The sequence below is a fragment of the Periplaneta americana genome, chromosome 14, assembly GCF_040183065.1.
Source record: "Periplaneta americana isolate PAMFEO1 chromosome 14, P.americana_PAMFEO1_priV1, whole genome shotgun sequence".
Taxonomy (NCBI): Eukaryota; Metazoa; Arthropoda; class Insecta; order Blattodea; family Blattidae; genus Periplaneta; species Periplaneta americana.
Genome location: NC_091130.1, coordinates 114,063,168 through 114,090,853, shown reverse-complemented (window position 1 = coordinate 114,090,853; position 27,686 = coordinate 114,063,168). Strand labels below are relative to the sequence as shown.

Sequence of the window (27,686 nt, the reverse complement as noted above, 5' to 3'; positions counted from 1 at the left end):
ATATTTAAATTACGCTACATACATCGAGAAAAAAGGTGGAAGTATTTTACCCCGATTAAGACATAGAAGCCGATACTTTTTATTGTTCGTTTATTAATGAAATATTCAAGTTAGAGGTAAGGGTGTGGTAGTCTTCATAAAAAGAAGAATAATGATAACGTGCATTGTTATTTTATACTTAATTTAAAATGTTACAATAGATTAAGGGAAGACTCCACTGAAAATCATGAAAATTTTTCCACATTTTTTTTAGCTATTTCACTTATTCAGAATTTATATTTTCATACCCCTAATGGATTCAGCTCAATTCTGATTACAAATACTCGTATGTTTACACTTTTTAAATTAAGGCTGGAAGGGGGCTTGGAATTTAAAGAGCCGTCAAAATTGTTTTTCATCGAAGAATTCTTTTTAAAAATTTCTGATTACAAATCTAGTTACTTTTTGTTAGCTCCCTGAAGTTACTAGATTAATATAGCGGAGGAGAATATTAATTTACATAAATATTCATTTTATTTTCAAATCTATTTTTCTGTGTTCATTTCTGTTGATTCAACACCAACTTTCTTGTGCCAAATATTAATAAATCTGGATGAAATTTTTACTGCAAGTATTTATGAGGTAGCTGCATGTTTCTATGCATTTATTTTGTGAGAAATGCTGCTAGTTTATTTTTGACAGCTCTTTAAATTCCACGCCCCCTTCCAGCCTTAATTTAAAAAGTGTAAACATACGAGTATTTGTAATCAGAATTGAGCTGAATCCATTAGGGGTATGAAAATATAAATTCTGAATAAGTGAAATAGCTAAAAAAAAAATTTGGAAAAATTTTGATGATTTTCAGTGGAGTCTTCCCTTAAATATCTCATATTTTTGCCATCTGCACAAAATAAATACTTTTCCTCCCATGTTGCTTAAAATTAAGATTTTACTTATTATCTGTTTTCGAAAAGACATCAAAACATATTATCCTACACACTTGTAACATTACATGAGTACGTCCGCCGCTGATAAATGTCTTTATTTATATCGAAGTGAAGGCTGTAGGTGGGGGGTATGATGCCGTGATTACCCTTGAGTGGAGGCAGGGCATGTGTCACGACACAGTTTTTAGCAATCACTGAGCTAATATGTCGAAACAGGTTTTTGGCGCATGGTTTCATATCTTATTGCGTAACTCCGTCCAGTTAAGTCTGCTAATAATAAATTCATTGTATGTACTACACAACGCAGAGCATGTCGTGTTGGATGTTATTTTACTTATTTTGAATGATAATTTGAATGTCCGTTATAGTGGGATCAATGAAGGTACAAAATAACATATTCATGATTAAAATGAAAAATCTCTCGGTGTCAACAAGTGCAAGTGCACCTACGACAGAACACGTCTGTAATTGAAAACGAGGTAAACGAGTTTTGGGTTGCAAGTAAAAAGTGACAGAAGTGATCACCAAATCTTTACTTTCTCGAACCCAGTTTCGTGTTAACTTTGAAGTTGTGTGAAAGGCTTGAAGGCATCGTGTCGTGAGAATCTATAATTAAGCTGCAGTTTGCACTGGTTGAAATCTACCGAAGAAAAGATAACTCATTCTCTATCTCATACATACGTTTTAATCTTCCTTGCTTGCTTCTACATTACTTCATAAGTAAGTCTTTGTGTGAATTTCTTGGTTTAAATTGTGTTCGTTATTTGAATTCCAGATAAAATAATTATCGCTTTAAAATAGTTGGTTGAGGGGTTAGGTACAGCTTACAGCAGTAAAATTTTGAAAATATTCAACATTTTTTTCCTCCATTACTGTATCTTGTACAATAATGAAAATTAGTATGTGTAATATACTGTTCTTCTACTATTTGAAAAAAAAAATATTTTTACGATTAAAAAAAATTAATTACATTTCTTTTTCCAAAATTCATTTCATTGTGCAGTGATGAAGCGTTTCCCACATAACTCAAAACCTATCCAACATTCTGTGATTAAATTTTTTGTGTATATATATATATATATACATGTAATATCTACAATAGAATGCAAGATCACTTCTCTACCTTTGATAGATTGTCTGATAAAAAATAAATTCATTTTAAAAATAATCAAATATCAATATTTTCTTGTAACACAAAATTAAAAAGATATATATTATTTATTAAGGAATGTAGTTGAAAGATCATGATACTGTAAACATGAGTTTCAGCAATAAAATAAAAGAGAGAGAACATGAAAAAGTTAAAAAGTTTTGAGTTACCCATTTATGGCCGTAACTTTATTTTTGTCCAAATGTTGTGAATGTCACACATAGTTTTTGTTTTTATACATTTTTAATTGTAAATGAGCGAACACAGATGAATCTTTACATTTAGGCCCTTTTTCAGGGTGGGTCGTTAACGACCCAGTGGGAAAATCTTATATACATGTTTTCTTTCTTTTTATTTATATCTAAATTACTGCATGTAACGACAGTAATTGTGAATATTATTTCTTTGAGTTATTGAATCAACATATTATTGATGTTTTACATGTAATATTTATAATTTTACAGTGCACAAGTAAATATTCACATAAAGTTTAGTCATAAAAATACGTGTAGTAAAATATAAATGACTCAATATTATCCAAACACAATTACCCTGTTATGTATGAAACTCTCTGACGCACTTGTCATGAAGTTGAGCCGGGCATGAAGGTTTGGAACAGCCTTTAGTAGTCTTGTTTTTGGAGACAGCGCATCGGCGACGTGGCTGACCAACCGCCAGCAAGTGTCCAGCATTGCGACGTGCTGGACCTGCGACCATATTTCCCACATTCAGATGCTTTCTGGGGCCCAGTGAAGATACTGGTGTCCCATATTTCTGCATCATAGCGATTACAGTTGTCCGTCTGAAGGACAAATTATCCAAGGAAATTCCTTTTGATCTTTCTGTTAACCATGCATTATTCATGGCAACATCAAACATCCTCAAAAGAATTGGAACATACAATTTTTTCCCTCTTATTCCAATTCTGTATGCTGCTATGTTTTGATTCACCTGATCAACACCTCCCATAAAACTATTGTATTTCTTGATGAGGTGGATTGTGTAATGGATATCCTCTTCTTTTCTTTGGCTAAGTACCGATCTGCTGTTCCTATAGGGTGCACGCCGAACTCATTTGAAACAACTGTCTAAATATTCAGCTGGATGACTGTCTTTAGAAAGTGATAATGGATGACTCGACTGGACAGGATTATAAACAGGTGGAAAATTAGGGAGGGTCTGATCCTTCTTCCACTGCGGAATATGTTTTATATTCAGTGCAGATCTTGGATTATAGTTTTTATCCCCTCTTGTTTTAGTTGTAGTCTCTACCTCAGCTTCTACTTCCAACAATACCGTAGCCTCCAATGTAGACTCAGGGAAATCCTTTTCATCATATCTTGTTTCATTTGAAAACCTTACCTCAGCTTCTGCTTCCAACAATGTCCTCGTCAAGCAGTCTGGATTATAACACTCCTCATCTCCAGAATCCCCATCGCTTTCTCCATGTACAGGTGGTGCAATATAAACATCAATTTCTCCAGATAAGCTCCTCGTGTCTGTTGCTTCAAGTTCAGATATTATTTCATGAGTTTTCAGTCCCTTCCTAGTATATTAAAACAAAAATATACTATAACTAACGAAAAAGAATCATATAAACAGAAATATTACTAAGCGACAAAGTGGTACCTCTCACTTTCCCACTGGGTCGTTAACGACCCACTCTAAAAAACTATTGTCATTGTTGCTATATTACTATAACTGTTACAATGCTATCAGGATATATTGTATTACTTACATTTTGATGTTTTAGATTCGTATTCAGAAGCTCGACAATGAGCCACACTCCATGCCAACAAATAGAAATTATTAGCTATGTGCTGCAGAATTCTAGTCAATTACGCAAGCTGAGAGATAGTTTCAAATAAAATGTGAATGGTGCAGCACTAATCAAACACAGATGTTTATAACTCAAGACAACACTCTCAGTTACCAACCTATATTATAGAAGTCACAATATAACACTACCGGGATATTTTATACAAATTATAATCACTGGGTCGTTAACGACCCAGTAGGCATAAATGGGTTAAGAGGGAAACGCTTTATCACTGCACAGTAAACCGAATTTTGAAAAAAGAAAAGTAAATAGTTTTCTTTAATCGTATTTTTTTTTCATATAGTAGAAGGACAGTGTTTTACACATACCAATTTTCATTATTGTACAAGATACAGCAATGGAAGAAAAAATGTTGTATTTTATTGTATTTATTAACATACCATAGTATTCATACATTGCTTCACAGCTAGAATATGGAACAAGTCAAAAAAAATTAATACTATTATAAAGTCTTAATTTATAGTCACAGACTAGATGAAATATATACAGACGAGATTTACAATATAGTCTACTAGTACAACACAAAGTTTTAGTATCAATTTCATGAAGCGTTATTGATTATCATGAATTCACCTACAGAATAGAAGGCGTGAGAAATTAGGTACTTCTTTAATTTGGCCCTAAATAATCTTATGTTTTCAGTTTCATTTTTTATATCGATAGGGATGCTATTAAAAAATTTTACTGCCATATAACTCACTTCTTTTTGATAACATGATAGACTTGCCGATGAAGTATGAAAGTCATTTTTGACGTGTATTTATGCTATGAACTGTTGAATTAATTACAACGTTTTCACGATTACTTAAGAGGAAGATTATTAATGAAAAAATATACTGACAAGCCATGGGCATTATTTGTAATTTTTTGAAAATACTCCTACACGAATCTCTAGATTTGGCACCTACTATTATTCTAATTACTCTTTTTTGTAATAGGAATATACTGTTACTATCTGTGGAATTTCCCCAGAATATTATTTCAAAACTCAAATTTCCAAAAATTTTACTGCTGTAAGCTGTACCTAACCCCTTAACCTGTGGATAAAGTAAGTGGCTAGATTTGATAGCAGACAGTGCAGATTTACTTTCCTTATAGCCTATCAGCGTTGCCAACCCTGAGGCTTGACTGGATCACAAAATTGGTTCCAAATTATTGTACTTTTGATTGGAGGATCGTACACTACATATAAAATAGGATATTTTCATTATTTTACCTAAACTTCCTCCACAGTGTTCTATTTAAACGATTTTTTTTAATTCTTACAAGAAAATAATTGTTAAAAATTTAATATCAGTGTATAAAATTATTTTTAAACACGTCGTTGTCTCATTATCTTGGAAGAATCCTCAGAAGGATCAACCACAGCAGAAACAGAAGAGCCAGAATCTCCATCTAGCCCTTTTTCAGTTAGTTTAATCAGAGCAAAACCAAGCTTTAAATTTAGGAATTGTCTACCATAGTTTTCTACAATTTTGTTTCCGTCCTGGATATTTAAGTACACCGAATGTAGATTTTTTGGGAGTAGGACCTACTAGGACCAATATTTAATCTTCTGACTCCATTGCCACTATTTCACGTCAGAACCTATCACAATGACACCTGATTTCTTACTGCCCGTAGCCTACACTACCACGAAACACGACTGGCACAAGCAAGTACTGTAACAGGCTGTTTCTTGTTCCTTTGCAGGACAAAATAGGCCCATGCAAATCTAGTCTTTCAGGTGAAGCTTCCTGTAAAGCAGATTTGAATAATTTCAAGGGAAAAATTGTTCCGGGGCCGGGTATCGATCCCGGACCTCTGGTTGAACGTACCAGCGCTCTCCCAACTGAGCTACCCGGGAACTCCACCCGACACCGTCTCAACTTTTCCCTTCATATCCACACAACTCGCGTGGGCTGACGAAACGCCAGAGACCCACATCGAGTGCACATAAACTCTGTGTGACTTGGAATTGTGGTTTTCTATTATCGTACACAGGGACGTATATATTATGCAAATCTAGTCCTTCAGGTGAAGCTTCCTGTAAAGCAGATTTCAATAATTTCAAGGGAAAAATTGTTTCGGGGCCGGGTATCGTCCAAGTCACACAGAGCTTGTGTGCACTCGATGTGGGTCTCTGGCGTTTCGTCAGCCCACGCGAGTTGTGTGGATATAAAGGGAAAAGTTGAGACGGTGTCGGGTGGAGTTCCCGGGTAGCTCAGTTGGCAGAGCGCTGGTACGTTCAACCAGAGGTCCCGGGATCGATACCCGGCCCCGGAACAATTTTTCCCTTGAAATTATTCAAATCTGCTTTAAAGAAAGCTTCACCTGAAAGACTAATTTGCATAATATATACGTCACTGTGTACGTTAACAGGAAACCACAATTTCAAGTCACACAGAATTTGTGTGCACTCGATGTGGGTCTCTGGCGTTTCGTCAGCCCACGCGAGTTGTGTGGATATAAAGGGAAAAGTTGAGACGGTGTCGGGTGGAGTTCCCGAGTAGCTCAGTTGGGAGAGCGCTGGTACGTTCAACCAGAGGTCTGGGATCGATACTCGGCCCCGGAACAATTTTTCCCTTGAAATTATTCAAAATAGGCCCATATTTTGAATGTGTTTATTTCCTTTTTCTGTTGTGGGATTCTCAAAACATTATATATATATATATATATATATATATATATATATATATATATATATATTAGTTATTACAAGCTTACGTGGCAACAATAATAAAATTAAGTTTAGACTATTGAGAGGATTGGAGAGACCATTTCTCTGAGATATTTGGAAATAAACAAAAGAATGTTTGTCAGCATCGTTTTTGAATAGCCACAAGTAATGGACACTACCTGATTTCTTGCCGCTATAATAATGTTTACCAAAATCAAGCTGTCATGTCATCTGAACCTGGAGACATAGGAGAGCAATGTTGTAGAAATATGTTTTGCTACAGTCGACTGTACAGTACTTGTAACGCAGAAATGCTACATGCAGAAACTACTACAAATGTATAAATGAAATATACCCGTAATACTACAGAAATGTATATATAAAGTTTAAAATGACGTAAATTGTAATAAATGTTTAAAATCCTCTCTTTTTGACATGTTTTACTCTCTTTGTCGACAGGATCGTACATTTTGCGTACTATCCGCGGGTTGGATCGTACGATCTTACATAATACCAAATTATCGCATTTGTACGATCCTGATCGTACGGTTGGGAACACTGTAGCTTATAGACATTGTGACTCCCATTTTATTGTCCTGTGTTGCCTTAAGCGATAATCTAGGGCGTCATGTTGACCACAAATGAAAGAATCTCGGCATTGTGAATGTTAAGTTTCGATTACAAATTCTCACAATTAAGTTGTTAAAAGGGATAAATCGCTAAATTGTTGAAGAAGAGACTTAAAACAAGAGTACTTGGTAAAAGCATGTTAAGAAATTAATTCTGTTTTCAGAAGAAATACCATATTTCAGTACGTTTCCGTTATTTAATCAATCATTTGTGTAATTGTCTAAAACAGGCCTGCATAACTCGTAAGTAGGGGAAATACGACGTCAGCTCACTCCACATCTATTGGGGATGATTGACTTGTACGTAGAGTTGTTGACATTCTTTGCAAGTGGGAAGGTCTATCAGTGGCGGCACTGTAATTTAAAAAAAAAAAAAAAAGATTGTAATAAAGTCATTGTATTTATAATGCGTTATGTCGTTTCAAGGTTTACGATTATGCTAGGTTTCCTGTCGGTAGTTTCTTTTAGATTTCTTTGCACCTAGCCTGCTTTAGATATTCCAAAACTTTCCTCTTATCGTCACCTACGGAAACATAAATTTGTAGCATTTGAGCAATGAATCTTGAAAGTTAATATATATGCCACTATTCATTCCAATACAAAGTGAACACAACGAGTGATGTCCTTAATTTATCAGTATATAAATAATCAATATAAAAGAGAATACAAGAGATAGGTTTGGAAGTAAATCCCGGAAAGATAAAGTATATGATGTCTCGTGACCAGAATATTGTACGAAATGGAAATATAAAAATTGGAAATTTATTCTTTGAAGAGGAGGAAAAATTCAAATATCTTGGCGCAACAGTAACAAACATAAACGATACTCTGGAGGAAATTAAACACAGAATAAATATGGGAAATGCCTGTTATTATTCGGCTGAGAAGCTTATGTCATCCAATCTGTTCTCAAGAAAGCTGAAAGTTAGAATTTTTAAAATAGTTATATTACCGGTTGTTCTGTATGGTTGTGAAACTTGGACTCTCACTTTGAGAGAGGAACAGAGGTTAAGGGTGTCTGAGAATAAGTTGCTTAGGAAAATATTTGGGGCTAAGAAGGATGAAGTTACAGGAAAATGGAGAAAGTTACACAACACAGAACTGCACGCATTGTAGTCTTCATCTGACATAATAATTAGGAACATTAAATCCAGAAGTTTGAGATGGGCAGGGCATGTAGCACGTATGGGCGAATCCAGAAATGCATATAGAGTGTTAGTTGGGATGCCGGAGGGAAAAAGACCTTTGGGGAGGCCCAGATGTAGATGGGAGGATAATATAAAAATGGATTTAAGGGAGGTGGGATATGATGGTAGAGACTGGATTACTCTGCCCAGGATAGGGACCGATGACGGGCTTATGTGAGGGCGGCAATGAACCTCCGGGTTCCTTAAAAGCTATTTGTAAGTAATCAATATACAGTTCGTAATAATGAACTTACCCGAAAGTTTGTCTATTCCATCATTTTTAATATGGACTTTGTTTAAATATTTAATATTGAAATGAGTAGAAATAAATTGGATGAGACACAGTAAACAGATAATTCTTTCGTATTCTTCAACAACAAAATAATCATATCCCCATTTCCTTTGGAAGTAGTATTTCTTCAAGGGTTTAAATTTTGCCATGTTCCAGTTCTCTTCAAACTGCAGTACGCGTATTGTATACCTGCCGCTGCTAGGATGAATGTTGATACAGCCGAGAGCAACTAGAACGCCATGACCACACACGTAGAAAAGGTGGGTGGGGTAGAAGGGGTACGAAGGCAGTCGCTCTGAGGAGCTACAGTTCTGCAGGCCTGGTCTAAACGAAATGGGGGTATCCGAAAAAAATGTTAATTTCAGCATTTAATTGAAAGTGTAAAAATGTAGTAACTTGTATGTGTTTCACTTTAAACAGACGTCTGTCAAGTTTTGCATGAATATTTACGGTTGTACAATTACTTTTTTATTTACTCATTGTATGAAGTCTAGAGAAATAGAATATAATTACTTTCAACAAAAATATATGCATATGAAACGAATGAAGGAGTACTATAAATTACATTTTTACTTGGAATCTGCTCTAATAATATGTATCAATATCCTACTTATTAATTTCTACGAAGTACAAAACGAAAGCATTGCAATTATTTTTGAAAGATTTTCGCAGAAATAAAGGTTTTCAGCATCCTCATACCGAAAGATTTATATTGAACATGCGTCTGTCTATCTGTGTATTTGTCTGTGTGCAGTGATTTTCATAGAGTTACTCAGAATCGAAACAGACGACTTTTTTCATACGTAAATAATGAAAAATAAGTGGCTTGGTGTAGTAGGAGCCTTTCCAAAAGGGAGTGATTCTCATAAATAGAATAGTTATAGTTAGGTAAAGATATTAAGTACAATATTCAGATATGTTCTTGCCAGGCTTAGAAATCTACCTCCTTTTTAGGTTGGCCTTGTAAACAGATCTACAAAACTAAGCGATAGTAATAATTGCAAGGAGTGTCTTCTAAAGTATTTCATAGTCTAATTCAGAGGTCTCCAAAAAGCGTATCGTCATTCGTGCTCTCGATGCTGCCCGCCGAACACATTGTGCTGTAAGGCTAGAAAAGGGGAAGAGACTCGTAACTCAACAGATAGGAACGATCAGTGGGGGATCACGGCAACAGTCTGCTTAAGTTTACAAATAATAACATCAAGAGAATAAGAAATATCATACGTTTGTATATTATTTTGACATACTATGAAGCTGGAGCCCCGTCTGTTGCTATTGACACAAGCCATTGCAAATTCAACCTCTTTTGTTCTATGGTGCCTTTCAGTGCCTGGAAAAGATCTTCTCCAGTTGTATTTTGTAATTACATCTAGAAGACATTCAGACACAGTAAAATGTTTATTAACTCCTCGGATGAAAATGGCTAGGTGAGCTTTGTCATTTCTATCTGTGCTTTCGTCCAATGCAAGTGAGTAAGCTACAAACTGGTCAATTGTGGTTTTGACTTCAGATTCAATTACATTTGCAATCTTGAAATTCCTTCTCTGAACTGTAATTGGAACCATTTTAATTTTCTTAAACTTTGACTTTGTTCTGGACACAGTATTTTAATAACGTCCTGTATGCACGATTTTACAAATGATGCTTCTGTAACAGGCTTCATTCATTTTCCAATATTCCAAGCTAAAACATAGCTATCAAAAAGCTTTTTTGTTTAAGACTGAGGACGTGTGATTTGTGTTTGTTTTTTCTTGTTTTATATTTATCAAAATATTTGTAGGCCTACGCATTTCATCTAAAATTAAACGAAAAACTATATGTTTGTCATGCGGAACTGAGTGTAAACGTATTGTAATATGCTGATTATTACGTATAACCAACAGTCATACAGATAGCCCCAAAATAAATTATTTTCACATGTCCAACATGCCTGTAATTGTATGATATTCTTTGTCAAGAGTCGAGTATTGTATCGCATGTTGAATTTTAACACACCTTTAGGATTTTCGAACAAATTAAGCATTTCACATTCTCCCCACTAACTCGAAAAAAAAATTTCTCTTCCTATTCATCCTTGAATGTACTACGTCCATGATTAGAATACATTGTGAAAAGGTGGACCACGCCGACCAACACAGTGATAATGGCAGTCCGCCACTGCTGTTCGTTTACGCATAAACATTGAGTACAGAACAGGTGGAGATGGGTGGGGCGGAGCGCGCTCATTACGTACTGGCTTCGGTTCCGTTCAGGGGCTTACTCGCGAGTACGCTTTTGGAGACGTCTGCTCTAATTATTGACAATACTACATTTACTTTGCAATATACTAGAAGCAATTACAGAGTTAATTGTAAGTAATGCCATTACTTCTGGTGGATGATTCCTATACTAAAGACCAACAAAAAAGTCAAATACCATTTTTCTGTATTTCAATTAGTTTTCCAGAAAATGTCCATTTTAAAACTCGGATCTAAGTTACATGCAGGGAGTGCACATACGGCTGTGTTTCTCTGAACAACCCCTTCATCCGGCTTGTTACGAACAGGGACGTTGAAGGTACCACTTACATTGTTTTTAAGCTCGTGAGAAAAAATACGGATGATATACCGTTCAATTTTTGTGTTTATTCTGTGTTAGAGAGCTGAAAATGAACACTGCTCATTTCAGGTTAAATAATGACGCTTAATGTCACCTTATAAAAACAAAATTTTAAAACATTTGAAACTCTGAATGAAAAAATAAAACTACGATATTTAACGTTAAAGCAACGAATAACATTTAAAAACATAATATTAAAATGGATTTGACGGAGGCGGGATATGATTGTAGAGACTGGAGTAATCTCTCTCAGTTTAGGGACTGATGGCGGGCTTATGTGAGGGTGGCAATGAACCTCCATGTTCCTTAAGAGCCATAAGTATGTTTCTTTTATGTTACGATAGTTTATGTCGTTAATAAACTGCTAAATAAATTGGTAAAATTTCTAGTCCAAATGAATGACGGTATCATTGTAAAGGACATTGTTTGAAAAAAATATTTTTTCAGCAGTGAAAAAGTAAAATTAAAATACAAATTACATTTATCTTAAACAGCAAATCTTTCTTTAGCAGAAATTACTTTTCTCTAGTTAGTGTCTTCCTTCTATGCGGTATGTCCTCTTGAATGAACTATAAGACCTCTTGAGACTGCGTTTTTGTTAAACTAGAGTATCGTTGAAACGTTGGCTCATCATTTTCTAAATCGTGATATGAATGACGGAATTCTCAGAGTTCTTCCCTACGATTATTAATTTCATGAATTCACTTCTTTCGCTTCTGTTGCAAAATCGTTACAAACAAAAAAAATCCCTCTGTATCCATATTCTTGGTCATTTAGTATAAGCTGATGAAGCATTATTGTAGCATCTAGTATGCGCATGTTCATATCGTATCGCTAGCTATAATCAGGGTTGCCAGATTGGGCGATATTTCGCCGTTTGGGCTACATAAACAGAGATTTTGCGACCTATTTTTAAAGAATTACGACTAACGCCATTTGGGCGACTTTTGCTCTGAATTTTGCAAAATTTGGGCGACAGAGGAAAAAGCACTTAATCGTTTATTAATTTTATTTTATTGAGTAGTCCATTGTTGATACATCCCTAATCCAATCCAATGACTGTTATGAAATATTAGACTTATCATTGTTGACACGCCGGAACTTGTTTTTTTTATCGAAGAAAAGGAAAAAGTTGTTATTTTCTCGTAACAGTTCCAACTCTTCCAGTTCCTTGAAAATACGAGGTTCCAAATAACAGTCCGAAATAACAGTACCATATGCAACTTGTGTGTAACTACAACCGCACGGTTGACTAGTATCTGGTGGAACAGTAATATTTTGGAACAAGTACTTACTTTTAGTACGAAATGTAACAGTGGTATTTTGGAATATGCACTTACGACTAGTATGTAATATAACAGTGATATTTAGGACTCTAAATGATCACATACTTCCCTGTATGCCATGTGATGCAGAATGATTTCATAGTGAGCCGAAATGTGAATTTGTGGAAAAGAAATGTTTTCTAATGCCAAATTGAATTCATAGATCAGGTTTGTTCGAAGCAGGAAATGTAATACAATTTTAAATAATTTGTGAAAATTATTGGTCACGAAATCGAAGAGGATCCCAATGGTAAATAAAACCTAACCTATTCTTCCTCTTCTGCTTAGTTCAAGTTTACAATATTGTTCAATTTCTCCAAAAATTAGTAAATAAAAGCTATAATCATTTCGGCCGTGCTAAAATTCATGTGAATACAGTCATGAAGAGTAATCATTCCATTGTAATAAAGTATGAAAATTTACCGTTGTATTTTTGTAAATAAAAATCTTCGACAATAAAGTCGTGTTTGAAAAGAATTTAGTTTGATTTGAAGAATTGATAATGAAACTAAAAATGTAAAATATTTGTAAATAAAACATGACCTACATTATTTTCTTCTCCCTTGTTAAAATTCAAAATGTAGTTAGTATACTATAATACAGGCATTATGTTAATAATTGTTTAATAGAATTCTGTATTCTGTAACATTAGTTTCAAGAAATAATGTGCACATTTTTTTAAAGAGACTCTTCATAGCTATACTATTTATCTTTCACTTTAGATTCCAACATTTCTTTCAGTGCGACGAAAGGATTCCCAATTCTGCTTTCAAACAGCGGCGCCCACCCAATAATTTATCTGTAGCAATGTCACGAGAGGTCTGAGATCTTCCACGAGCGAAGCGAGTGGATTTATCTGGGAAATCTCAGACCTCGAGTGACATTTATTAGGACTATTTCGTGAATAAAATAAAAATTTAAATAATATATCCCTAAAATTCGATCACAAAATGTTAATAATTGTATATTAACGAATACTTAACCTATTCAGACATTGTGAAGTTGAAATACTCCTAGATGAATATCGATTATTGCAATAAAGAAATTCGATGTTATTATTCAGTAATCCCAATTGCGAAAAGCGAAATACAGGTTTAACAATGTTAATTACATGTACTGCACTTTTCTCTTATTATTATAACAAATACATTTTCATTATCTGCTGAAATCATAATTTAATTTAACAGTAACAGTGGGGACAGCTATATACCAATGCTTATGTATTCACAGCCAGACATGTTGCTACACAGTGAAGCCATCTCTGTATAGATAGGCCTAATTAAAACACGAATTTTATTACGTCATACGAAAGGCAGTTTGATCGAAGACATTATTACTATGCAAGGTCTTTGAGTTTGATATGCGATGATGTTACATAAATTTGAACGTCTATTAATTGTTTAATTTCAATACAAATGTTATAGGCTACAATTTTATAGGTCACGTTAGGCCTACCTGTGGAAGCAGGACCTATGTCAGCTGTGCCTTGTTTCGACCGTTACTTACAATGAGTGCTACACGAAAGCATTTTTTATAGCTCGACAAACGCATTCTCGCTGTAGTGTGTAACGGAACTAAAGCTGCTTCTACACAGTTCAATATTCCAATCGCGTATGCGTGCAATCTGGGAAGAATATTGAAAGAATCAAGTTTAAAAGGTACGTTCAATTAAGATGCATAAAGATTTTGTGTCTACATGGTGCGCCGTTTTGAACGTGGTCTTCACTGCGTAAATATGTTAATTAATATTAAATATCAATCTTGCATTCATTGCTTTAAAGTTGAAAGAAAAGTTTAACCGTGTAGTTGGATCTTAATGTATTCATGATCATCAATTTACGGGGAAACAGTTGGCGACAACGACTAAACAAAAGAACGACCATGCGATAAATTGATAGGGATAAATCTAGCTGCAGTAATTATCACAAAGTCTGACTGTGATTGGTTGGAATTCAAAATTTCATTACACTTCATTGGTCGAAAATGGAATGACGTCATATAAACGAAATAGGCATGTTATCATTATACTTATGACATTTATTTAACTTATACCTCAAATGTTTCAGCTCACTCAGTATTTTCTAAAAGTTGGCGCCCCTGCTTTCAATAGTACCAAGCATGTTCCGTTCTGTGGAATAGGCGTTGTCATAATGTAGTTCCAAAGGGAAACGAGTATTTTGTAACAGCAAGTATTCCGTACTAGTGTTATTTTGGAACGTAGTATTCCTAGGTGCTGATACGTTTTGGAACAGTTCAAGCAAGGAACTGTTCCAAAATAACCGTTACGTTATTTTTCCCCCACTTCTACTTTATTGTATAAAATATACTGTATATTATAATTGAGCGCAGCAACATGATGTCACCCATCTTTGACACTGGTTCAAACGAACGTATCGCTCTTCCTTCCTCGCCCCAAGAAGTAGTTCCACAGCGCTATTTTTTCTTATTTTGAGTACCAATTAACTGATAAATACTGGAACTTATAGACGAAGCATTGTAGAGAATTTTCTAACGTAAAAATGAACAATCCAACCGTAATTCCTACTCCAACTCCCTAAATATTTCTTTCGTTCAGAAACTGTTAATATTGAGATTGGTTTAATTTGTAGGGGGGTTTAACAGTGACTTGTGTTGTGAAATATTGGAGAAGTGGGGGAAATGTCAGGAGATCGGTACAAAAACCAATGCAAAGAGTACGTCATAAATACTAAATTTATAGAATTTATTAGATAAATATGATACAGGTACAATTTTTAAAGTAGAAAATTGGCGACATTGGGCTACAATAGCACCAATATTTGGAGAACTTGGGTAAAATCAATCTGGCAACCCTGGCTATAATATCGCACAAAACCATGATCAATTCCAACGAATTAAATAACTTAGTAGTTGATACAGTGTCGTTAAATAAGCATCTAAAAATAAACGATTGTGAAAGGTGAGTAAGAACAAAGAGTCGATATCAAATATTCCGACCTTCAGTTTGTAAGGAAGTGACATCAACCATTCCGTTTACACTCCTGAGCCTTTCGCAAACAGCTTAACAAAGTCAACAGAATCGCTTCGTTAATGGGTCGTGTATTTTTTTCGCATACAGCCTGTGATTCTTGTAAAATTTCGCAAAAACGTGTTTCCCCGATGTGTAGGGCCCATCCAAATTAGCACGAATTCATGTCCAGTTCATCTTGCGTTTGTGGCGGACATTGCCAGGTTTTGAATGTTTGATAAAAAGAAAAAATTTATTGAACAAAATTTGAATAAAGTGTCATTGTGTATTATTGTCTCAAAATAGAACTATTAATTTTTAGTAGGTTATTTTACGACGCTGTATCAACAACTCGGGTTATTTAGCGTCTGAATGAGATGAAGGTGATAATGCCGGTGAAATGTGTCCGGGTCCAGCACCGATAGTTACCCAGCATTTGCTCATATTGGATTGGGGAAAAACCCCGGAAAAAACCTCAACCAGGTAACTTGTCCCGACTGTGACTCGAACCCGGGCCACCTGGTTTCGGGGTCAGATGCGCTGACCGTTACTCCACAAGTGTGGAGTTAGACCTATTAATTCTTATAGTGAAGTAATTTTATTTCTATTCCATTACTTGCATATAAATTTACTCGTATATAAAAAGTCTGAAAATAGAAAAATTAATACACAGATATATAGAAGATGGATTTTCAATACCTAAAGACACTCGGGAACTTAAATTAATGAAATCACACTTTGTATAAATCACGAAAGTTTTTAAGGTCTCTTCAAGGACATACTTTGTATTTCTGTTTCATCACTTGCGTATAAATTTACTCTCATATAAAGAGTATCAAAATAGGAAAATTAATACACATAGACATTCAGACAGATGGCTTTTCAAAACCTAAAGATACTGAGAAACTTAAATTGAAGAAATCACACTTCCTATAAATTACGAAAGTTTTTAAGGTATCCCCAAGGACATACTTCGTATTTCTATTTAATTACTTGCATATAAATTTACTCTTATATAAAGAGTAGCAAAATAGGAAAATTAATAAACATAGACATATAGACAGATGGATTTTCAAAATCTAAGGACACTGAGAAACTTAAATTAAAGAAATCACACTTTGTATACTTTACGAAAGTTTTTAGTATTAGTAGTATTTAGTATTTATTTATTTAACCTGGTAGAGATAAGGCCGTCAGGCCTTCTCTGCCCCTCTACCAGGAGATTCCAACTACAATATCAACAATAAAATTACAATTAGTATTAAATTTACATTTACAATTACAAATAATATTACAGTTAGTATTAAATTTACAATTACAATAAAATCAAAGTACGAAAAGATTACCTGAATAATTAAAACTAGATAATTTATCATAGAGAAACAAAGAATATTTTATATTTACTGAATTACAAATTAAATCTAGAATAACAAAATTGTATAGTGGTGAAATTACTGAATATTGAAATATTTTGTGATAGATTAAAGAAACTATTTACAAGTAATCAATTACTGACCAAGTGCCTAGTAAGTTTTCGTTTGAATTCAATTTTATTTCGACAGTCCCTGATGCTAGCAGGTAGCGAATTCCAGAGTCTTGGCAGGGCTATTGTGAAAGAAGATGAGTATGAGGAGGTGCGATGGGATGGTATTGTTAGTATTGTTTCATGACGAGAGCGTGTGTTCAGATTATGGTGGGAAGAAAGGTAAGTGAAGCGAGACGACAGGTACGAAGGAATAGAAGAGTTCAAGATTTCGAAGAGAAAGAGAAGTGAATGTAAATTTCTTTTCTTATCTAGTTTAAGCCAACCTATTGCTTCCAGGGATGGGGTAATATGATCATATTTACGAACATTGCTTACAAAACGTACACACAAATTATGAGCACGTTGAAGTTTCATTTTGTTGTCGCTGGAGAGGTCAGTCAGTAAAATGTCCGCATAGTCGAAATAGGGAAATGCAAGTGTCTGCACAAGGGACTTTTTTAAGCAAGAGGGGAGATGAACATTTATCCTTTTTAGCACATGTATAATAGAATATACTTTTCTGCAGGTTTCTGTGATTTGCATGTCCCAGTTGAGATTATTATCCATGGTATCTCCAAGAAAACATACTTTGTGAATGAAATGTTATATTTCGTAATTAATATCAATATAACGAGCTATAATTTCTAACATCATTTATTTTGTCACGGAAATAATTGTTGTGTTTTTCCATAAAAAAGGAAATTTATCGTTTTTCAGACTAGAGATAAGTATGTGGGCTAACGAAAGAATAAACATTTCAGAGCATGTTTTAATTTATTATAAACTTTGGAGTACCATCAGTAGCAATTTTGTTTGTTGGTTTTATTTTTTTAATTGCTCTTAAAACATTATCATGGGTTACGTTTAATTATTATTGACGATAATAATGATGATAATAATAAATAATCGTATTAATAATACTCTGTGAAATATGCTTTGCTATTGTATGAAAATAACGATGAACTCAACATGGAAAGAAATGTAAATGATACTGTTTCATGCCTAATGTAATGTGTGACTATTCCTGACATTTTTTAGAATGGGGCTCGAAGGCTCGCCACTTCGCCATTATTTCCTGCCTGCAGAAGACAAATGGAAGACATTACTATCATTGCTTGTGGCCGCAGCAATCTGTTTAGCGACCAGTGTGTACTGCTGGAAGAAGAGGAGACTTTGGTACATCGCATCCAAAATTCCTGGACCAACATCCCTCCCGATAATAGGAAACCTGCTGATGTTTGCCACCGGATCTCCAGTTGAATGTTTCAAAATAATAAATCAGCTTACTGAAAAGTATGGTCCAGTAATGAGAATCTGGGGAGCTGGAAAACCCGTTGTTTTGGTTACAGATGCTGAGAGTATAGAAAAATTAATGACAAATAAGAAATTGGAGACTAGAGGTAGATATATTTATAAAGTAGCAAAACCTATATTTAATAATGGATTACTTTTGTCTTATGGGAACACGTGGCGTTTCCATAGAAAGATAATTAATTCCTCATTTCATGCTAACATTCTTGACGGCTTCGTTCACCAGTTTTCCAGACTTTCATTGCTTTTAAACGATAATATAAATAAAGTTTCAGACGGTTCTACGTTTGACTTGTACCATTATTCATTTCTCTGTTCTATGGACATTGTAGCAGAAACAACAATGGGGGAAGTCGTAAATGTTCAAGTTTCTCAAGACCATTACTTCACTAAAGTAATTCTATGGGGTCTGGAAGTAGTTATGGAGAGATTTCGAAAACCGTGGATGCTTTATGATTGGCTCTACTATGTAACTCAAGTTGGTAAACAAACGAAAATTGTTATGAAAGATGTGAACGAGAAAATTTTTGACGGAATTAAAAAGAGGAAATGTAAGTTCAATGCTGGCGGTAAGCAGAAGACTGATCTAGACGACAAGGCATCTGTTTCTAAGAAGAAATTATGCTTATTGGATCTGATGATAGAAAACGGGACGATGAGTATGGAAGAAATTCGCGACGAAGTGGTGACTATTGTATCTACGGGTTCTGAGACGACTGCAACGACGTTTTGCTACGTGCTGTCAATGTTGGGAATACACCAAGAGGTGCAAGACAGAGTTCTGGAGGAACAGAAGTTAATTTTCGGTCAAGATCACTGCAGATCTGTTTGCAGCGAAGATTTATCTCAGATGAATTATCTGGAACAGGTAACAATTCCATTATCTTTCCACTGCATTTTAATCCTATTAGTGATAATAACACTGGTCAACAAAATTAAACATATTTTTTATTAAAAGATAAAGAATGGGTGATTCTTATACCATTTTTCGTTCTGATTTCAAATCTGTTTTCAAATTTTTTCTATCACCCAGGGGTTTTGAGTAATTATACGAAATGTAATTCAAACTTTTCTAGTATCAATACCTTGTAACATTTTACCTAAAATCATATTTATTTACCTAAAATGTGTGCAATAGATTTTAGGCTATACTTCGCTTGAGAAATGTTCCTTTTGAGTGTCCAGCATAGTCTGATAGAATATTTGGGCTCCATTTTTCCTGGTAGCGCCTCTTTATTTCAGGGAAAACTGATGAAAATACTCCCCATGTTCATCGCTCATTACCTGAAGGTTTTGATCAAAGAAAAAAATAGATGAGAATCCAAGACGTTATTTTGAAAGATATGATACCCCATCACGTTATAGTTTCTGAATCAGCTCGCTGACAAGTTCTCTGTAATCTTCTGATCTGTGGCTGCTAGAAAGTACGAGTAACAGTCTGTTGAATGATTCTTAGGTTCCCGGCATATCATTGGAACTGGAAGAGCCATATGACGGGATCCTTTTAGCCAACCAGTTAATAGAATCACATGGAGCACAACAGATTTCAGGGGTCCATTTCCTGTCCTCATCTATTTTGCAATCAAAAGAATACTCTTAAGCTCTTTTAACTAGTGTAGTAAAATTCAAAGTTAACTAATCACATGCGTAACGAAAATTGTTTATATGACTTATATAGTATTTCGAGGTATGTTTCACTTTATAATATACTTTTACCACGCTTAAAATCAGGACAAAGGAAACATGGGTTATGAAACTTGTCTCATGAATGTAAGTTCCAACTTAACTGAGAATAATGCTAGCCTACCTCTCACAGTCTAATGAGGAATAAAATTTATTTTTATGAATTCTGACTTTATAGGCAACAATCGTCTGCAGTTGTAGGTCAATTTTTTAAGAAATAAATTGAAATATTTGAAATATTTTCTTTTCATTAGCATGTTAGGGACTGTATGTATAGCAATAAAAATAAATCAACTTTTCAAATATTACGAAACAATGGTGGGTGGTAGAAAAATTCTGAATTCATTTTTAGACTCAGCAGATGAAAAAATTACATAAGAAACAGCAGAAATTGTACATATAACAAAATCATTTTTGACCAGTGTAATCTAATCTTCCTTGTGTGTTCATAAAGCATATGGTCACTGAGTGCAGTTTAATTTGAAAATAAATATGTTCTATATTCAAAAGTCATCTTACATATTATTCGCTTAAGAAGTTCAAATTAAAAGATTTATTAAAGTTCATAAATAACTTATACATTCCTAAAATAGAGGGTTTTAAAACCTTTGTCTCCCACATTGATTGATTTCATATTGTCGTTAATGATTTTACTTTGACTGCAGTTGGTGACAAAATAACGTTAACGGTTCAAGTTTAAACATTCATTCATTGTTTTCTGCCAAAGGATAGGTCCTTCACTGCAAGTCCAGCATTCCTCAGTCTTCTCTATTTTCCATCTTTTTCTTGGTTTGCACTGACGTTTCGTACATCATAACGTTGTCTATGATCTGATTTCTTCTGCACCAAACGTTTCTTCCATTCACCATTCCTTCCAGTGCATCCTCCTGTAGACACTTTCTTCTTAGCCAGTGATCCAACCATTTCTTTTTCACTTCCTGGTCAGTTTCAGCATTATTATTTCTTCGCTCACTCTTTCTAGCACAGGTTCATTACTTATTCTGTCTATCCATTTCACACGCACCTTCCTTCTTCATATTCTCATTTCAAATACTTGTATTGGCTTCTCTTCACTTCGTTGTATGTATGTTTCTGCCTTATACAGTGTCACACTGCAAGAAGTTCACTAGAGTCTTCCTTAGCTCGTTTTCCAGAGATCCTCAAAAGATTCTCTTTTTCCTATTAAAAACTTCCTTTGTCATTGCTATCCTCCTTTTGACACATATATGGGCTTGAAAAGGATAAAGTAAACGTGAATAAAGAAGTTGAAACCTTAAAAAATGACTTAGGACACTTTGGAATTTACCTCTTCATCAGGCTCGTTGTTTCATATAAATATTACTTAATAATCTTCTCTTTTTTTCAATTCACTCTAATTTTCTTCAGAATCCTAATAAATTTATTCCAATCCACTCTATCAAAAGCCTTTTCCAAATCCACAAATACTACAAACACTATTTCATTTTTCTCTAAGTATCTTTCGCCGATTGTTTGCAGCAGTCCAATTGCATGTCCCGTACCTTTTCCCTTCCTGAACCCAAACTGCTCTTCTTCCAACTGCCCTTCCATCTTAGAATACAAACGTCGAATCTGTATTCGCAGAATAATATTCGTTGAGTGCGATATCAGGTTGCAGTCTTGAACTCGTTATATCTCTTGGAATTATTTTCTTCGGTATTGGAAGCAACACTGTCTCTGTGAAATCTTCAGGCTATTTGCCTTTTTCATATATTTCGTTGCATAATGATAGACTTTTCTTCTCGTCTTCACGCAAGCATTTGACTAATTCAGTGGAGACTTCATCAACTCCTGTTGCTTTTCCATTCTTCATTTCTCTAAGCACTAGATAAACTTCTTTCCTTATAGATAAACACAATATAATATTTGTTACTCAGTCAAATGACAAATCAATGTAAAATAATGACTTATATTATATGGTCATTAAGTTTTATATACATGAGTTACAAATTGCAAACGTTTTCGCCCATTCAGGCATCTTCAGGCACAATTATACAATATCTCAATATCAAACTATGTAGCTATTACATTGGTGGTAGATAAACTGTTTAAGATTAATGGTGTACAAAACATCATAATTAAAATGTAATATTACAAGTCATAAATTAAAATAATGTTAAAAACCACGTAGTTTGTAATTAAACTTCATAATATTCTGTGGAACTCTTGTTCAGTAGAGTCCAATAAGTGATGAATTATATATATATATATATATATATATATATATATATATATATATATATACGAAATAGAAATAGGAAATTATCAAACGTAAAAGTGTAATCGGAATTAGATTAGAAAACCATTTTTCATCTTCTGATACGGCGGTTTCAGAAGACGAAAAGGACTCAGTATTATTCCGCCAACTTTCTTTCACTATAATAATAATTTATTTTGCTCTGCAGGTGATAAAAGAGACTCTTCGCCTCTTTCCACCCGTGCCATACCTATTCCGTAAGGTAGGAGAAGACATAGAAGTGGGAATGGGGTACACGATACCGGCCGGATCACACTCCATTATCAACGCTTATCTCACACACAGAAACCCTGAGTATTACCCCGATCCTGGGTCATTCGTCCCGGAGCGATTTTCTGCCGAGAACAGCATCGGCCGACATCCTCACGTGTTCATCCCTTTCGGAGGAGGACGCCGGTTGTGCGTGGGCTACAGATACGCCATGCTGGAGCTGAAGACGATGCTGTCCACTGTGCTGCGACGATTTCGCGTCGTTCACACGCCCGGCGGCATGAAAGAGCTAGAGGACAACCTGGAGGCGGGGTTGGTGGTCAAACCTGCCAGAGGATTTCCCATTCAAATGCTGCCTAGGGATTTGTAGAGAGTGAAGGAGTCAACTGTTTCATTTTAACTGATTGTGTTCTCACTGTAATATTACGAATGACTCTGACACATTTTCGGATAATGCACATAATTAAGCTGCGGATTTTTAGGCACTAAAAACAGTTGAAATAGGCAGGCAAAATAGGTATTCAAAATTCTAAAATAGGCATTTAAAAAGGCACTAACGACCAGCCTCATGGTCTACTGTTCAGAGCTTCTGGCTATAGTTCATGAGGTCCCGGGTTCGATTCCCGGTTAGAGCACAGGAATTTTTCCTTAAAGGGGATTATTCCTGTGTTCGTCCATGGTCTGGAATTTAGGTTAAGTTTAGATTTAAGACCTCTCCTGGCACCACATAATCATAATCATCCTATCACATCATCGGGGTAATGTAACTCCGCCTTCCAGGCGTCCCAACCTCAGAAGTGGGTTACAATTAAGCCACGGCCAGGAGAGAAGACCAGAAATGTCGAAAGACAATCTGGTGGCATTAAAAAAAAAAGGCACTAACAATTTCTAATTCTTAATGGCTAACACGACCATAGCGTAGCATTAAACATTAGTTTCTATAGTAATGCCATTATGGTAGTGAATAACTAAATATTCCTCCAAATGTTGTAATGAGAACTGATGTCTGTTGTCTGTAAGAATGTTCTTAAATTGGGAGAAACTCCCCTCCACTTCACATGAAGTGATGGGGCAATATTTCAGGGATCCAATCTCAGCTGAGGACCAAACCAGTGGGAACGCAGTAATGTCAATGCCATTTCCAACCAGTGCTTCTGCCACCAATAACACTTGCTCCCAACCAGGATATCTTTTCACAATTTTCAAATACTCATTTCTCATTGCTTCTCCCACACTGCTTGGTATTTGTTTTGGAATAGTTTCTACTTTCTTCATAACTTGCACAGTACTGTGGAGTGGAATACTCCTCGTTTCCAGTTTCGTTGTGTAAGCAGACAGCTTTCCAAAGTTTGCTTTGATGAAAGCAAGATCAGATCTTAGCTTTGGGTTTCAGAACATATGCTCTTGATGACTTTTGCCTTGGCATATCTCCATGTATTTTTCACGTATTACAGCAGAAAACTCAACTCCATACTAAACTCACAAACCTGATACACAGTTCAAACCAACTACCCTAGTCAACTACCATCAATGATTCACGCGACTTTCGAAATACATTTTTTTCCTTATTGGTAGAATTTAAATTATTCGATTTCTCCGCGCTCTGGTGGCAGTAAGACGTAACACACAAATTATCAATAGTTGTATGGCATCACTGCCCTCTGCTGGATAAAAAATAAACAAATTAGAGATTAAAAAATATTGATAGAATAGTCAATAAATTCAAATATAATATATAATACGGATATTTAGGCAACTTTTAGGCATTTACTAGTGAAATAGGCAATTATAGACACTATAGAATTCGCATATAATACTCACAATGCCTTAAAATGGATATGTAACCTAAAAGCTTGCGTCTTCAGGTTAATGATTAAAATAGGCATATAGGCATAAATCCGCAGCTTACACATAATGTTGGACATTGTTTTTCCCCTCAAGATATTAATGTAAATATGAAGTAATGGGATAGGATGATTGCTTCCTTTAATATCTCTTCTCCAATCAGTTGAGAATGTTATTTAATTTCTACCAAATTTTCATTCTTGTATAATTAAAATACATTTATTTATTTATTTATTTATTTATTTATTTATTTATTTATTTATTTATTTATTTATTTATTTATTTATTTATTTATTTATTTATTTATTTATTTATTTATTTATTTTTGTACTTCAGAAGAAAACTCGAAAAAGCAAAGTATAAGATTATGTCTCGCGATAAGAACATTGTACGAAATGTAAATATAAAAATTGACAATTTATCTTTTGATAAGGTAGAGAAATATAAGTACCTTAGAGCAGGGTTTAAGCTAGAAAATAAATAATTGTCGCAAAAATGCACGAATGGAAAATTATATTTGTGCAAATTGCGAAAAGCTTGTGCAATATCTATACTAAGCATTAATAAATCTGTAACCAAAATTTTTCTGGTAATTTTCTACTGTTAACATGTACAATTAACCATCCTGAGGCAAAAAATCGAGTTTTTGAAATTTTTGTTTGTATGTATGTATGTATGTATGTATGTATGTATGTATGTATGTATGTATGTATGTATGTATGTATGTATGTATGTATGTATGTATGTATGTATGTATGTATGTATGTATGTATGTATGTATGTATGTATGTATGTATGTATGTATGTATGTATGTAAGTATGTATGTAAGTATGTATGTATGTATGTATGTATGTATGTATGTATGTATGTCTGACTGAATCGATTTATATGAAAATTTGAATATAAATTAAATTTGTTCTAAAGGCTATATGGCATTCAAAATACTTTATTTAAAAGGGCGGTTATAAGGGGGGCCTGAATTAAATAAATCTAAATATCTCGCTTATTATTGATTATCATGAAAAATGTTACATAGCAAAAGTTTCCTTAAAAATGGTTTCTGATAAGTTTTAATGCATGCAAAATTTTGATAGGATTGATATTTAACGAGATACACGAGCTTTCAAATAACAATACATTTTATCATTGTTGTCTCAGACTAATAGGCTATAATGAAATAAAAACAAATGACTCCGTGTATTTAAGGCGGCCTTGCACACAACAAAGGGGAATATTATTAATTTGACACTAGGCTATTTTATACCGATATAATGATTGTATTCTATGATGGGAATATATAAATGTATAATGTTTATCAATATTAACATACAGAAAATGACTGTGATACAGTTTTGGATAAAGAACATAATGTTGGCCATGTGCTTTCCACAAGTAGTCTAAATAAAATTAAGTATAGTGAGACAGGAAATAAATCTGTTTACTTAGTTGTAGATTTATTCATTCTTTTCCGATCAGTTGAATATATGTGAACGAATTGTTAATCTTTAGGGAATGTTTATATTTGTGTTAATAAAATACATTTTACTTTCGTATATGAAGAGTCCACTGCAAGAATGATGCATGTCACTTTCTTGTCGAAAATGAACCAAGACTGTCAATGCATAGCATAAGACATATAGAATGTACATAGAGACTTATATGTCATTAACACTGATAGGCATTGTCCAGTGATGATCGGAAAATCTCCTGCAAAATGTATTCCAAATGACATCCATCATTCTTGCAGTGGACTCTTCATATTTTTAATTAATGTTGTACTTCAAGGGAAGTATTATATGATATTCTTATTGAATTTGGTATTCCCAAGAAACTAGTTCGATTAATTAAAATGTGTCTCAGTGAAACATACAGCAGAGTCCGTATAGGTCAGTTTCTGTCAGATGCGTTCGCAATTCACTGCGGGCTAAAGCAGGGAGATGCACTATCACCTTTACTTTTTAACTTCGCTTTAGAATATGCCATTAGAAAAGTCCAGGATAACAGAGAGGGTTTGGAATTGAACGGGTTACATCAGCTTCTTGTCTATGAGGATGACGTGAATATGTTAGGAGAAAACCCTCAAACGATTAGGGAAAACACGGAAATTTTACTTGAAGCAAGTAAAGCGATCGGTTTGGAAGTAAATCCCAAAAGACAAAGTATATGATTATGTCTCGTGACGAGAATATTGTACGAAATGGAAATATAAAAATTGGAGATTTATCCTTCGAAGGGGTGGAAAAATTCAAGTATCTTGGAGCAACAGTAACAAATATAAATGACACTCGGGAGGAAATTAAACACAATAAATGTGGGAAATGCGTGTTATTATTCGGTTGAGAAACTTTTATCATCCAGTCTGCTGTCGAAAAATCTGAAAGAATTTATAAAATAATTATATTACCGGTTGTTCTGTATGGTTGTGAAACTTGGACTCTCACTTTGAGAGAGGAACATAGGTTAAGGGTGTTTGAGAATAAGGTGCTTAGGAAAATATTTGGGGCTAAGCGGGATGAAGTTACAGGAGAATGAAGAAAGTTACACAACGCAGAACTGCACGCATTGTATTCTTCACCTCACATAATTAGGAACATTAAATCAAGACGTTTGATATGGACAGGACATGTAGCATGTATGGGCGAATCCAGAAATGCATATAGAGTGTTAGTTGGGAGACCGGAGGGAAAAAGACCTTAGGGGAGGCCGAGACGTAGATGGGAGGATAATATTAAAATGGATTTAAGGGAGGTGGGATATGATGATAGAGACTGGATTAATTTTGCACATGATGGGGACCGATGGCGGGTTTATGTGAGGGCGGCAATGAACCTTCGGGTTCCTTGAAAGCTATTTGTAAGTAAGTAAGTTGTACTTCATAAGTGCTTTCGTTTATTTGTTCTCAAACTTTAATTTTCGATTAATAATGAGCCATAATATTTTTCTGGTTTTTGTATAATTTTCAATGGAGGAGTTGCACCTTAAACGAATGAAGAAAATGGGATTTGTGGATGTTTAAGTAATACAACGTAGAGCCTGCGGTGGCTGAGTGGTTAGATCTCCGGCCTGTCACGCAGGCTGCCCGGGTTAGAGTTCCGGTCAGGTCTGGGATTTTTCATTGAAAACTCCGTAGTGACACTTATGGCGGACAAGTTTGCAGTTGGGGGTTTTTCTTGGGGTTGTTCTGTATCCCTACATTAGGCATCTACATAATTCCGTCACAATTTCTCAATTCCGTCATCATTCC

General features: G+C 34.6%; 1 protein-coding gene across 1 annotated transcript; it reads left to right on the top strand.

Annotated features, from left to right (window-relative positions):
• The first annotated feature begins 1,292 nt into the window (after positions 1-1,292).
• Positions 1,293-23,464, top strand: LOC138713684 (cytochrome P450 4C1-like). Its single transcript, XM_069845967.1, has 3 exons — positions 1,293-1,646; positions 18,156-19,296; positions 22,535-23,464. Exons 2-3 carry the CDS (start codon positions 18,157-18,159, stop codon positions 22,964-22,966), a joined length of 1,572 nt encoding a protein of 523 aa, XP_069702068.1. The 5' UTR covers positions 1,293-1,646; position 18,156; the 3' UTR covers positions 22,967-23,464.
• The last annotated feature ends 4,222 nt before the right edge of the window (positions 23,465-27,686 follow it).

Bases quoted from the DNA above. Each gene is read 5' to 3' on its own strand.
- LOC138713684 (XM_069845967.1), top strand. From the start codon at position 18,157: ATGGGGCTCGAAGGCTCGCCACTTCGCCATTATTTCCTGCCTGCAGAA. The intron at 19,297-22,534 runs GTAACAATTCCA...TTTGCTCTGCAG, and splicing joins AGATGAATTATCTGGAACAG to GTGATAAAAGAGACTCTTCG.